Source organism: Schistocerca americana, chromosome 6 (genome assembly GCF_021461395.2).
Source record: "Schistocerca americana isolate TAMUIC-IGC-003095 chromosome 6, iqSchAmer2.1, whole genome shotgun sequence".
Classification (NCBI taxonomy): domain Eukaryota; kingdom Metazoa; phylum Arthropoda; class Insecta; order Orthoptera; family Acrididae; genus Schistocerca; species Schistocerca americana.
The window spans coordinates 434,268,535-434,284,302 of record NC_060124.1 but is presented as its reverse complement, the minus strand read 5'-3'; the positions used below and the strand labels follow the sequence as shown (position 1 = coordinate 434,284,302).

Genomic DNA, 15,768 nt, shown 5'->3' with positions numbered 1-15,768 from the left:
TTTAGCAAGATCTTTCTCTAAGGTTTGATTATGGAAGTGGTTGTATGTTTCATGTATTGCTCCTTTAACTGACTCATAAATTTTTACTAACTTTTTTCTATTCCTCCACACTGTGACTTCCATCAGTTTAAAATTTGCCCACAATCCCTCTATGTAACTCACACTGGAACTGAATGATGTCAATTCATTGTCTAAACTGTAGCTTAATAACTGCTTATCTGCTCTTTTTAGCAACAATACTCTTTTAGCCTTGTTAACATATTTATTAATTTTTGTTTCCTTTGTCACTATGATGACATCATGATCACTAATTCCTCTCTCTTTACTAGCATTGTTGATAAGGTAAGGCCTCGTCACAGGCTAAAATACTTCCATTGTGTGAACTCTGTTAAGCAAGCTGCTCAAGACAGTTTTTGGAAAATGTTTTCAAACTACTTCACAAGAATGTCCATACCACCTACAGTGAATCAATAGGTCTCCCAATCTATACTTGATAGGTTAAAGTTAGCTCCAACTAATATTGGTGATCTGGGTATTTTATTGCTACTGAGCATGAACTTTCTCTGAATGATTCTAAAACTGTCACAGCAGAATGAGGTGACCAGTTACCTCATTCTGCTACTTGATTGAGAAGTAGCGGCTCTGGTCTCGGAAATTGACATATGGCCATGAGAGCGGTGTGCTAACCACATGCCCCTCCATATCCGCATCCAGTGACACCTGTGGGCTGAGGATGACATGGCGTTTTTTAGTTTTAATATTATAATTTTGGAGATTTGGTACTATTCAGATCTCATTCAAGATCTTCACTTCTGGAGAAGAGGACCAAGATGTGGCAAAGGACCATATGTTGTTATAAAACTGCCACATCCAGGTGCATATCTGTTGGCATATCCAAAGACATTGAAAATAAAGGGTGTTTACCCTGATAAGGATTTCAAAATGTTCTATAAATAATTCTGTGTATTTTTTTATATGTATGTCATGGCTTGTGTAATTATATGATCTATAAACAGTAGTTATTTAAGTTACGTAATTTGTTTCCTATGATATGTGTTGACAATATGTCACCATTGTGTGCCATGAACTGGTGTTCTAAAATGAGTGAACTTCAATGGAAGTGTTGTTGACTGACAACGATGTTGTTGTTTTTGTTGTGTTAGGCAGACTTTTTTTGCGCTGTAGTTATCCAATTTGTCCTTGCTCATTCTTTTGTACCTTGTTGTACGTCGCAAGAACTTCGATCTTCGCACTGTGTGGTGTTAATCATTCCATCCCAGCCTCCAGTCCATCCAGTCCTTCACTAACAGCTTCGCATCCAACCATCTGACCAGCCATCACCACCAACCACCATTCCATCCCAATGTCTTGCAGCTTCTCACCATCAGCATTACACCGTCGACATTGTACCATTATCGACATAATATTCAGAACATGATTGTCAGTTAAATAAATCTTGTATTGTGTGATTAGCTCTATTTTCAAAGCTTCTAAACAGTTCTGCGAACATTGAAATGATTTCCTGTATTTTTTGTTCTGTACAAACTGAGTAACATTTTTTTTTCAGCAGTCATGCTGAACACCAATACGTTTGGATCAAAGTTCCAGTGTTTTTACTAAATATGATAATTACAACCAGTCTGGCGATGCCCAGTGGGGAGTTTTGATCTCAAGTTTCCTCCACCAACCGCACCTAAATAGGTGGGCCTCATTTCCATTGTAAAATCCATTCCCAAGGAAGTTAGTATGGTTATTTATGCATGCTGGTAATGAGAGTTGTTAAGGAAGTAATACAACTCAATGATTTTATTTGTAACCATAATATTCACCAACAAACCGTTTAGAAACTTCATTACATTGAAAATTATGTTACACCAATTTATCTGTTTGAATAGATGTTGTGATCACATAACTGTTTTGAAAAAAGTTTTGTGACCAAGAGGGGCCATGTAATGTCCCTACATAATGTGAACTGATGGTCCTATGCTGTATAGTAATGAGCTTATGTTATTTGCATCATATCTGTTATGTGAAGTGAAAAGGATGCCTTACCTATTGAATTTGTGTGTGCAACACAGATACGTTTTTTATTGTTGTGAATGAAAAAAAAAAAACGTACATCTTAGTAACACAGTAGAGCACTTAACTAATATTATTGTAATATTCTGGGTGTGAGTTCCAGCAATGATGCACTACCGTCATTGAGCTGACAATGCTCTTTGCTGTGAAAAAGAGCATCTACGCCTTTTGTAATTTTGGAGATAAGGAATGACTATTGGACATTGTTTTTTTGGGGGTCAGATACATAGTTTCCATACAGACACAATTTGAAGTGCAGAGGAGATACAACTTGTAGTCGCAATTATCAAGAAAAAAAATTTATCTTGTGAAAAAGAAGGTAAATATCAGCTACGAACTTTTATTCGATGTTGGATCCCTGGACCTTCTTAAAACAATTAGTGTGTTTATCAATCCAGTGCATAGAGATTTCTTTGCATATTAACAATACTCGGTGAATCTGCTACTATCATGGTCTGAATGACGTGAAATATTTCGCTGTCAGCTTGTGTGTTAAACATGTTCCCTGCGCGAGCAGTTTATTAATAAGAAGATATCATACTGCCACTGTTGTTCAACCTTCTCATTCTGAAAGTGTTTCCAGAAAATCTTACTGTGGCTGTGAGTACTTCAGCTGCCACGAGAGATGGAGTTTTCATCATGAGTTGTAGCAGTTTTCTCAGACTTTGCCTGGCATTCTCTGAGAAGATAAATTTTGTAACAGGCAACTTTGAAAAATTATATCATACCAATGCACAGATTTTTTAACTTCATTGACTTATTAACCAACAGAAAAGAGGCAAGCCTTTTGCCATATTGCAAAGCAAGGAAAAAAAGCAGAAAAAAAGATACTGTCACAGGCAACACTTTTCTGTTTGTCTACCTGGATAAAACTGCTCACAAAAAGGTAAACAGAGCTGAGATTCACTATTGATTTTACTACTGTTACACACATAATACTCTAACCTGGAGCCAGGGGTCAAATCTATCATCTTAAAGAATTATTTAATTTTAATTCAATATGGATTGGCACTTCTCCCAATGACTCTCGCAAAGCAGCAGTTTGAATTGTGTGCCAATGTTTGTGCGAGAATAGACTACAGTACTGTCTACTGTCACCAGATAGTGTTGTTGCTTCCCATAGGTGGTGCATTGCAGCACCACTTGTTCTGGCTTAAGAGTACACTGATGGACCTCGATAAAACAACATGGAAGCAAATAAGCATGGGCAAAGGTGGACAGTGTTGTTTTTCTGGAGGGAAAGAGTGACTGCTTCAGACATCAACAAGATGTTAGTAACCTTTTGTGGAGAAACAGCACCAAGTCAAAGATCCATATTTCATCAGACATCAGATTTCAAAGATGTCCAGGAACTGCACACAAACCAAACAATGCCCTTCTTGTCAGTGACTCAATAAAGGGGTACAGGCAAATACTGTTTGATGGACATGAGAAGCCAACAGGGAACATGTGTACAATGGATGCACACTGGGTGCCCCATTCCCTCATCATTGTGCAGAAACAGAAGTGTGTAGAGATAGGCCAACAGTTGGTGCAATAGTACAGTGCAGATTCAGACAGTTCTCTGAATGTCTGGTCATCACTGATGAGCCATTGTTCTCCCACAAGACTCCAGAAAATAAATGCCAGTCTATGAGCACAAGCATACCGAGAACCTTCATCCCAAGAAGTCACAGCCAGGGCTACTCATGCAGAAACAAATGCTGGCTATGTTCTGGGATCATGATGGGATACTGCTGGTGGATTGGCTCAACATTGCATTCAACAATGCTAAAATGGAAAATGGAGTCATGGCATTCTGTTCCAACAAGACAATGTGCCAGTCACCAGATCATAGCCACCATGTGCTGCCACCTCCTCCATATTTGCTGGACCTGGCTCCTGGTCACTAATCCCTATTCAATGCAATGAAACAGGTCATACATGGTAAGAAGTTCATCACCAATAGCAAACTTCATGCAGTTGTCCACTAGCGGTGCTGGGACACCCCCAATAATGGTTTGCTATACAAATACGGAAGCCACCATAATGATGGCAAAAGTGCGTACACATTGGCAGGGAATATCTTTAATATTATCTGTATTCATTTGTTCAGTAAGCGGTTCCTCTCAACACAAAAAATTGTAGTGCTAATCATTTTTTAATACCCGAGGTGTTACATACACTCCTGGAAATTGAAATAAGAACACCGTGAATTCATTGTCCCAGGAAGGGGAAACTTTATTGACACATTCCTGGGGTCAGATACATCACATGATCACACTGACAGAACCACAGGCACATAGACACAAGCAACAGAGCATGCACAATGTCGGCACTAGTACAGTGTATATCCACCTTTCGCAGCAATGCAGGCTGCTATTCTCCCATGGAGACGATCGTAGAGATGCTGGATGTAGTCCTGTGGAACGGCTTGCCATGCCATTTCCACCTGGTGCCTCAGTTGGACCAGCGTTCGTGCTGGACGTGCAGACCGCGTGAGACGACGCTTCATCCAGTCCCAAACACGCTCAATGGGGGACAGATCAGGAGATCTTGCTGGCCAGGGTAGTTGACTTACACCTTCTAGAGCACGTTGGGTGGCACGGGATACATGCGGACGTGCGTTGTCCTGTTGGAACAGCAAGTTCCCTTGCCGGTCTAGGAATGGTAGAACGATGGGTTCGATGACGGTTTGGATGTACCGTGCACTATTCAGTGTCCCCTCGACGATCACCAGTGGTGTACGGCCAGTGTAGGAGATCGCTCCCCACACCATGATGCCGGGTGTTGGCCCTGTGTGCCTCGGTCGTATGCAGTCCTGATTGTGGCGCTGACCTGCACGACGCCAAACACGCATACGACCATCATTGGCACCAAGGCAGAAGCGACTCTCATCGCTGAAGACGACACGTCTCCATTAGTCCCTCCATTCACGCCTGTCGCGACACCACTGGAGGCGGGCTGCACGATGTTTGGGCGTGAGCGGAAGACGGCCTAACGGTGTGCGGGACCGTAGCCCAGCTTCATGGAGACGGTTGCGAATGGTCCTCGCCGATACCCCAGGAGCAACAGTGTCCCTAATTTGCTGGGAAGTGGCGGTGCGGTCCCCTACGGCACTGCGTAGGATCCTACGGTCTTGGCGTGCATCCGTGCGTCGCTGCGGTCCGGTCCCAGGTCGACGGGCACGTGCACCTTCCGCCGACCACTGGCGACAACATCGATGTACTGTGGAGACCTCACGCCCCACGTGTTGAGCAATTCGGCGGTACGTCCACCCGGCCTCCCGCATGCCCACTATACGCCCTCGCTCAAAGTCCGGTTCACGTCCACGCTGTCGCGGCATGCTACCAGTGTTAAAGACTGCGATGGAGCTCCGTATGCCATGGCAAACTGGCTGACACTGACGGCGGCGGTGCACAAATACTGCGCAGCTAGCGCCATTCGACGGCCAACACCGCGGTTCCTGGTGTGTCCACTGTGCCGTGCGTGTGATCATTGCTTGTACAGCCCTCTCGCAGTGTCCGGAGCAAGTATGGTGGGTCTGACACACCGGTGTCAATGTGTTCTTTTTTCCATTTCCAGGAGTGTATTTTGACTTCTACTGGAATTATAATAGATTATAAGTTCTATAATACTACCACAGTTTGGCAGTGGCCATTCATGTGGACAAATAACTTGTTAGTTGACAAGCAAATGTAGGAAGTGGCATAGTGCATGACACAGCAATGTGGAATCTCCTCACCTGTCATGTTTTCTATTCGCATAAATAACCAATTTCTTTTTTAATTTTTATTTTATTTCCAATACAGGCTACTTACACGATACGTGACACTTACATAAAAATTTCAAATGGTTAACTGAGCTTTCCCCAGCTTAAATTTATTACCCAAATTGTTATTTTGAGTGTGCTAATTTCATAAGTGAGCATAGTTCACATGACAGCTTTACTGATTACAAGATACAGCTAACTGAAATTAAAACTACTGTTCGTCATGTGCAGTACCTAGTGCGCTAATCAGAATATTTGGATAAAGTGACATATGCCATTAAAAAGGCTGGCAGTCCATGTCTTTAATAACAAACTTTAAAGTAATTGAAACTAATTAACTTATGAAATGATTAATAGTAAAGTTCTATACCATTATTTTTTTTATGGTATATTTTGCTTTTGTGCTTGTTAGATTCTGAACTTTGACACTGTACTTTTGGTACTCCAATTTTTAGGAACAAGACAGCATACTTCATTAATTGATTAAGCAACTAATTAAGATACTACATAATTTATTATAATGTAAAATCATTTCCAAGATAGCCACCATACTTGTAACTAAGGTATTCCCAAAGCAGACCCATAAGATGGTTATACGTATCTTAAAAATTTATTAATCTTCAATGTATTTTACAACCCACATTACTGTCTTGGTACAAAGTCCATTCAGAATGGAAAAAAAATCTAACCTAGCCATTTTTCAAATGATTGTTTAGTTTCCGAAATCAACAAATATATCAACCCCAGCCTCTGTTACACCGACCCCACCCCAAAATAATCAGTCAGCACTCGAATGTGAAGGTGCTACCACTTACGACAAGGCTGCAGTTGGCAAGTAATCATATAAAATTTGTGTAGCTTAAAATTCTGGATGTGCTACCAACCTGTGTATTAAGTTGTAATATCAAACAATGGAAAATCCTTGATGGAATGTAACAATATTATGAGAAGGAAAGTTGCTACTCACCATATAGCAGAGATGCTGAGTTGGAGATAGGTACAACAAAAAGACTCTAAAAATTAAAGCTTTTGGCGATTAAGGCCTTTGTCAACAACAGACACACATACACACACATACTCGTGCAAACACAGCTCACACGCACTACATACAGCAGTGGCAGGCTGTGTGCCAGCAGGTGAGGGAATGGGATGGAGAAGGGGAGAGGATTATGTGGGTGTGTTGGAAGGATAGAAGGCCCTTGCTTTGTGGCTCATATCCCTGCAAAGCATCTAGGTGCATCCTCCCACTACCACCTACTCCAGTCCTCTCATGGGCATCTCCTGCCCCATCAAAGACAGAGCCACCAGTGAAACCAGTTGCATATGTGTGTGATTTGCATTTGTGTAAGTGTTTGTGTGTGCATGTGTGTGTCTATTGTTGACAAAGGCCTTAATGGATAAAACCTTTAATTATGAGAGTCTTTCTGTTGTGCCTATCTGCGACTCAGCATCTCCGCTATATGGTGAGTAGCAACTTTCCTTTTCATAATATTATTAAGTTGTAATATTTTTCATGAACCTCTTTGATTTGTTCTCGAACAACTTCAGACTTTTGAGGAGTATTATGTCAACAATACAAGCATTTAATTTATTTACTTGTGCTATTCTAACAATAAGTGTAATGTTTCATTGCCTGTAACAACTGAAATCAGTTTCATAACATCATTAAAAGGATACTGTAATCGTTTTGCCACTGAGAAACTGTTTTGCATGGTTTGGTAACTGACTTCCTGTGATGAACTTTTATGTGAAATATGAGACTGATTACCACAGTGTCAAAAAGTGACAGTGAAAGTAAAAATCTGTTGAAACTATTTAGGGTTTTGTTTTATATGTTACTGGGCACTTTTCCATTTTCAGCGACTAACTGAATTTCCACCAATGAGACTCCAAGGACCACCACATGTAACACACATTCCTAGTGGTTGCAGCTTAGCTGATCTATCACATGGCTGGTTTCACAGGTGGTTCTGTCGTTGATGGGGCAGGAGATGCCCATGAGAGGACTGGAGTAGGTGGTAGTAGGAGGATGTTTGGTAGTGGTCTTGCACCTAGATGCATTGCAGGGATATGAGCCACAAAGCAAGGACCTTCTGTCCTTCCAACAAACCCACATAATCCTTTCCCCTTCTTTATCCCCTCCCTTCCTCGGCTGGCACACAGTGTCCCACTGCTGCATCTAGCAACCCTATCCTTTTCTCACCACATCCATGCACACTACCTCAGGCAGCACTAGCATCTTCCCCCAACCCAATCTTGCTATCCCTCCCACCCTCCACTACACACTTCTTCCTTACTCCACTACACACCCCAGCTACACTGCTGCTCACATCAAACACAGCCACAGTCAGGTCTTAGCACCTGGAGACAGTGGCCATATATTTGTGAGTTGTACTTGTGGGCATGTGTGTGTTTCTACTTCAGAAGGATTTTATCCAAAAGCTTAAATATTTCTAGGTTTCTTTTTCACTGTGCCTGTCTGCAAGCCAACACCTCCTTATGCAGTGAGCAGCAATTGGTCCTTTCCATATCATTTTTAGAAATTATTTATACATTGAAATGATCACAAAAATGTCCTAGAAACAATAACAATAACAACCCAATTAATGCCCAGTCATTAATTTTTGAATCTGGAATGTAGTTGTTTTGTTGGGCATAACACATCACAATATCCAGCACATCATCTGACAATAACTCAAATCTGTCTTTGTCTCTTGTTCAGTTTAAGTCTGCTGACTCCTCTTCATCTTTTGGAGATCAGTGGCAGATACAGAAAAACCTCAAGGAGGAGGCGGGAAAGATATCTTGAGCTACCTTTACTTTTACCATAATAAAAGATGATCTAATTTATTGATAAACTATGTTGTTGTGGTCTTCAGTCCTGAGACTGGTTTGATGCAGCTCTCCATGCTACTCTATCCTGTGCAAGCTTCTTCATCTCTCAGTACCTACTGCAATCTACATCCTTCTGAATCTGCTTAGTGTATTGATCTCTTGGTCTCCCCCTATGATTTTTACCCTCCACGCTGCCCTCCAATACTAAACTGGTGATCCCTTGATGCCTCAGAACATGTCCTACCAACCGATCCCTTCTTCTGGTCAAGTTGTGCCACAAACTTCTCTTCTCCCCAATCCTATTCAATACTTCCTCATTAGTTATGTGATCTACCCATCTAATCTTCAGCAATCTTCTGTAGCACCACATTTCAAAAGCTTCTATTCTCTTCTTGTCCAAACTATTTACCGTCCATGTTTCACTTCCATACATGGCTACACTCCATACGAATACTTTCAGAAATAACTTCCTGACACTTAAATCTATACTTGATGTTAACAAATTTCTCTTCTTCAGAAACGCTTTCCTTGCCATTGCCAGTCTACATTTTATATCCTCTCTACTTCGTCCATCATCAGTTATTTTGCCCCCCAAATAGCAAAACTCCTTTACTACTTTAAGTGTCTCATTTCCTAATCTAATACCCTCAGCATCACCCGACTTAACTCGACTACATTCCATTATCCTCGTTTTGCTTTTGATAAACTAAGGCTTACTATTATGTATAGTTATGGATGTAGAGGCAGCTAGCTATAAGCTAATAGGGTACAGCACTATCTTTATTTTTCCATGTAATATTTTTGCTATATGAAACATAATGTACAAATAGCTATAATACTTCTGACAACATTGATTGCATGTTAATGCTGATAAATTATGGCTTACTGTTATGTATGGATCTAGGTGTAGAGGCTGTTGTAAGCTAATAGTTTACAACATTGCTATATTTTTACTATGTAATATTTTGGTATGTAAAACATAATGTACAAATAGCTGTAACTCTTCTGACGACATCGATTGCATGTAGGTGCTGAAAGATGGATAAAATAAATAAATAAATCAAGTCACATGCAAAGTTTAATAAACTGATTATACACATACACAAGACAATGCTATTTTATCATATAAAAAAGTTACAATTGTGGTTCTCTTCCTTAAATGATGAACTCTAGGTGGGTTGAAGCATGGAGCACTTGACACTTAACAGAAAAACAGCATTAACATTAGCTTTTGAGCACTAGCCTTTTTTCAAGTAATAACATGTACATTCAAATGCATACTCCCTCGGCCATGGCATTACTCTTCCATCCTAAAATTCGTCATATCACATGTTACAGCCATTTTTTTGTATGCCACAACATTGAAAAACTTCTTTGTACTGTAGCAATAGATGCAGAAAGACAAGTAAATATTTTGTACAGCATGTGCCATGTATGATAGTCAGAGCTTGGACAAACAGACAATGCTTTCATAACAGAATACAATCAACTGATCACTCTAACTCTTGACTAGTTCACACTTGCATTTGCTACAACGAGGACTTTTTACTTATTCATTCTTCAGTCTTAATATTTCTGCTTCTGAATGTGTACTAGCTTCCTATTTGGCAAATAGTTCATATTTAAAATGCTATGTATTGAAGGTTCTCTGAACAAAAAAACAGTGCAACATTCGTGACTTTCCTTGAACAAATGCCAGACAGAATAACATATCAAGATCACTAGAATGGCCATGACTTTTCTCCTAGGTATGTGTTGTTTCACAAAAGTAAATCACTTAATTGAGTTCTGGCAACACTATGAGGATTAAATACCCATCATTCCTTGGGAAACACACCATGGCCCACTTACCCCTAGGGTCCAGTTACCCTGAGCTTCCTTAACATTTGTGAAAAACAACAACAGAGCTTGAATTTAAACTTTTTGTCTTGTTCATATGTTTCAATATACTGCAGATTCCAACAATCTACATCCACCTTTATTTTGGCAAAACAACAACCCAGAAATCAACAAAAGATCTTCAGTGGATGGACAAATTGTGCACAGGAGATTGTTCTCAAAAATACAGTTGGACAGCATTGCTTTTAGAATTTGACTGTTCCCAACACAACACCCAAAAAAGCACACTTTCATGTAAATATATTCAAGCATATCACCACCTTTTCAACCAAATTATATTATTCATTTATCACATGAAAGAAGGCACTTTCATGATTCTGGAGAGTTGTGTCATGCCAATTGTCATCATAAGATGGAGCCACAAAAGGAGCTCAAAACCAGGAATCAGTTATTGTGAAATGAGCAATAATTATTTATGTACCAATTTCAAAATGGTTCATTGTACAGTTACTTAATTCATCTGATTTTGAAAGTGTATTTGTCCTGCTTACTGATGATCCTTACTTGACTTCAGGTTCCTACATTTACATAACTAGAAGATACATACAGTATCAGACACTTGAGTTCGAATAATCTGCCTATTATAGCTGTGTTTATTAATATTGGTACTGTTTTCATATGCATTTTACTGCCAAACAGCTGCTCCTGTGGATGCAGATATTGATGTCTTTGTGTTGTAAAAGTACAATATTTCTTCATTACGTTGCTTTGTTTTTGATCACTTAAAAACTAAACTCCTTCAAAACAGGCCATGAAGGCCCAACAGTACTGACTGGCCGCCATGTCATCCTCAGCCCACAGGCATCACTGAATGTGGATATGGAGGGGCATGTGGTCAGCACACGGCTCTCTCGGCTGTACGTCAGTTTCTGAGACCATTTGATCACTTCCCCACCTCAGTATTGGAATCCTCATGTATAACGACATTTCTCTTAATATTCATTTACAGCAGATTTTCTTTCTTTCCATATGCTGGTATTTATGTGATCATCATTGTCAGTAATTTAAAATCATAATTGCTTACATTTGGATAAGTTTAGGCATTTACTATCTAGACAATCAAGGGTGATGCCCCTAACAATAAAAGTAAAAATGCAGTAGACTGTCAGCACAACAGCAGAGTAGAGATGGTTTAGAATGTCACCTATGTATTTCATACAGAACATCAATAACAATGCATGGATATGTCACCAAATGCAGTTTATGAGACTGTCACTGAGTTAGTGACTCAGGTGTTGAAGAGAAGTATATGCAGTAGTTACCTTTGGAAGAGCAGAGGGGAACATCACACTCTTCATATGGAACATCAGAATCAAGTGTGTAACACCAGGGCCCACGAGAAGCATTTGTTGGATTGCGGCAATAATTCCTCGCATCCTTGCGAGACCCTTCAGGAAAATCTTCATCTGATATATTTGGCGCTATCTATATCAACAAATACATACATATGTCAACAAGCTTCATAAATGCACCAGAACATTTTCTACATCTGAGGACTCCATTCCTAAAGAATAATGATATAGGAATGGCATACACAGTATTTCACTATAATTATAAAAATGGAAGAATATTTATCTAATTGCTAACCTGCCTAGATATGGCCACTGTACCCTCCCTAGACCAGTCACCTTACATTTTACAATGTAGATATACAACCATTTAAGTGACAATTAATCACAATATGTGACAGTATGCAGTTATTTTATTAAAACTGTTATATGCATTACATTAACTATAAGATGAAATTAAAAATTATAAAGGAAAGAAAAAAAGGGTGTTGCAAGAAGAAACATGGAAGTTCAAATGTGTCTAAGACAGAGTAATACCATTGAGGCTGTAAATTGTAGTGTTTAGCCTCCAATGTGGATTAAAGAGAAACCCAGAATCATTTCAAAAGATAAGCTGTTAGCTTTTTTTTAACTGAGGAAATGTATAATTTGTGTCATGTTTTAGTGCAGAGTAGTCTACAATTATGTGCTTGCAACACAAGATGAGTGTAGAAACTTGTCATACAAGGGAAGACTGAAAGTAATTTGGGAAGTTTCTGGATTTATTTATTATCTGTCCATAACACATGGACAGAACAATATATAAGATAAGGAAAAGGTACCCACTCTCCTATGGCAGACTGATGTGTGGAGTATAGAAATATGTAACAGGAAATGCTGTTCATATCAGCTTTTGAGATCTTGCTCTTCTTCTAGTATGAGTACACACAGTCATACAAATAATGGCATGGACACCCAAATGCACACTCTTGTGACCACAGGATATAGTAATCTAGCATGGCTACAGATGTGTATGTTTGGATGTCTGTGCAGTGTGTGTACTCTTACTAGAAAGAGAGAAAGAGCTTTAAAGCTAGTTTGAATTGTGTTTCCTGTTCATATGTTTGTAGGCTCCACACATCAGTCTGCTGTAGGTCACCCTTATTTTACACACTGAAAGTAATTTTGAATGTAAAGCTCAGGTATCTCATGATCAACATTTATGTATCCAGAATGAATCTGCACTCTGCAGCAGAGAGTGTGAATGGTATGAGAGAGACACTAGTGGACGTAAAGCTGTGATAGTGGGTTCTGTATTGTACTTGGATGGCTCAGTGAGTAGAGCACTTGCCTGTGAAAGGCAGGTGTCTCAATTCCTGCTTCTGATCCAGTAGGCCTACCAAGTTTTCATCTTCCAAGAAGTTATGATATTTGTGATGATATTCTACACTGGGAACAGATGTGAAAACATTGAAAGCACAGTAACTACTAATTCCAAAAGTAATACTGCTGCTTCTTGCAGACATAGAAATCAAATTCTGTTACCAGAGTTACAAATAAGCCCACAAAAATCACAATGGATGAAACTTTGAATGTATTTTGTTCATATTGTGCATCCCTGAATACTCATGTTCTTGCTGTGAAGTACAGATTATTAAATACGCACACAGGAACCATCAAAGACACTATCCACTTATATTTAATACTTACCTGATGTTCACCATTGTGTTCATAGATAATTAATTAATTAGATGGTTTACATAAAATGTCTTCATAGTCTCAGGAGGAATGGCCTTTCAGTAGCTAAGCTACAATGTATTTTCCATAAGGAATTTTGTAAACAGCGAGATCAAATCCAGGCTGATCAAATTAGTGCATGGGCCAACTTTAATTTGTTTATTACTTCAAGGAATATTTCAGAGTTTCTGATGTGATGTCTTCAAAGATCAACTAAAATGCCTTTAATTTTGTCATATCTCTGTTATGTAGTGGCCTTCTACAAGGAACCATTATTTTATCTTGAGAGATAACATAGAGATCCTAATGTGCAACAGTAATAGGAGTTATAGTTGTATTGGTGCATGAAAGGGAAATCTTGAGATTGAGAGACTACAGAGAAATTTTTCATGTGGTTCCTGTGTGTCACTTGCTTATCAGATAACAACACAATACATGGCAGCATGATGTAGCAATTAGTTAGTTAGTTACATGTTCCATTGATCAATCACATGTAAACCATTATGATGTGGATTGTGTGAAGTGCAGACGAAATGCACACATGAATCAAGGTTTTTTTTACCTAACCCATTCTCTTAAATGGCACAAAATGCATATATTATACCCATAGATTTATTTATTCCTGTTCAAGAATTCATCTATGGTGTAGAAGGAGGAGAAATGAGTTCAATTTATTTTTGAAATTATTACTGCTGTCTGATAATTTATAGAAAAGTTTTACAGCATCATGTTTTACCCCTTTTTGTGCCAAAGATAAGTAGAGGATAGTTTAAGTCTTTCTTTCTTCTGTTGTTTTTAAACTGGTCCATGTTGTTGAGAAAAAATTTCATTACTGAGTAAATGTACTGTGAGGCTGTCGTAAGAATCCCTAACCTTTAAACAGATGCCTACAAGATGTGAGACTATGAACCCCACACATTATTCTAACTACTTTCTTTTGAGCAGTGAATACTTTTTGCCTAAGTGTTGAGTTACCCCAGAATATTATTGTGTGTGACACCAGAGAGTGAAAGTATGAAAAATGTGTTAGCTTGCTAATTTTTATATCCTCAAAATTGGCAATTATTCTGATTGCAAAAGTTGCTGAACCTAGTCACATTAGGAGATCCAAAATATGAATTTTCCAATTAATATTCTCATCTTCACGTACACCCAAAAACTTAGTATGCTCTACCCTGGCTACTGACTTCTGTTGATGTGTTATATTTATTGAAGGAACTGCCCATTCACAGAAAACCAATCCATAACTTTTCCAAAGACATTATTTGTATCATTTTCTATTGGAGTTCCTTTTACTAGATTAATAATGATGCTTGTATCATCAGCAAGCAGTGTCAGTTTAGGTTCTTGTTTCAGACAAGAAGGGAAGCCGTTCACATAAATCAAGAACAGAAGGAGACCGATGATTGAACCCTGTGGAACACCTAACGTAATACTCGGGCGTCCCCTGGGCGGTTGTATACCGGCTGATCCTTTCACTCCAGAAGCAACATGACAATCCTACAGAAAAGGACCTTATCAGGCCCAGCACTGACGATTATCTCTGTAAATATTGAAGGCCTGTCTGCATGCAAAGAACGTCTACTACAAGACCTCTGTCAGAAAGAGAAATGTGACGTCCTGTGTCTACAAGAAACTCACAGAGATAGCACACTCAAAAGACCCAAGATAAACGGCATGTGACTAGTAGCTGAAAGGCCACACCGACAGTATGGCAGCGCAATCTTTACCAGGCCAAACATACAGATCCTTTCAAGCAGTATAAACGACATCAATGATACTGAAGTGCTAACCATTGAACTTAGTGACTGCACTGTTACATCAGTGTACAAACCACCAACTGTGGACTTTTCCAGCTCCAACATAAACGATTTTAATAAAGACAGAATTAATTTTTTAATCGGTGATTTCAACAGCCACAGTATGCAGGATGCAGAAGCAATTATGTTGAAGGCCTTACACCAGAATTAGAGGATCAGTTGCAGCAATACCTGACACTGTTGGACGCAAACCCTCTATCCGCGGAAACTATCATTGCGGGCGAGCAGCTAACCGATTCACTAGCTAAAACCAGGAGAGAGAAATGGCTGAGGACAATAGAGGAATTGGACATGAAAAGGAGCAGTCAGAAAGCCTGGACACTCCTTAAACGTCTCAACAATGACCCAACTTTCTCTCCAGGACATCCTCCCGTCACAG

The 15,768-nt window shown here is 39.4% G+C and overlaps 1 protein-coding gene across 1 annotated transcript in view; it reads right to left on the bottom strand.

Moving 5' to 3' along the window:
- Positions 1-15,768, bottom strand: part of LOC124620192 — a 429,599-nt gene that overhangs the window by 357,977 nt on the left and 55,854 nt on the right. Inside the window, exon 3 of the mRNA XM_047146861.1 lies at positions 11,827-11,989. Within this exon, the coding sequence (XP_047002817.1) occupies positions 11,827-11,989 (163 nt within the window). The remainder of the gene's footprint in view (positions 1-11,826; positions 11,990-15,768) is intronic.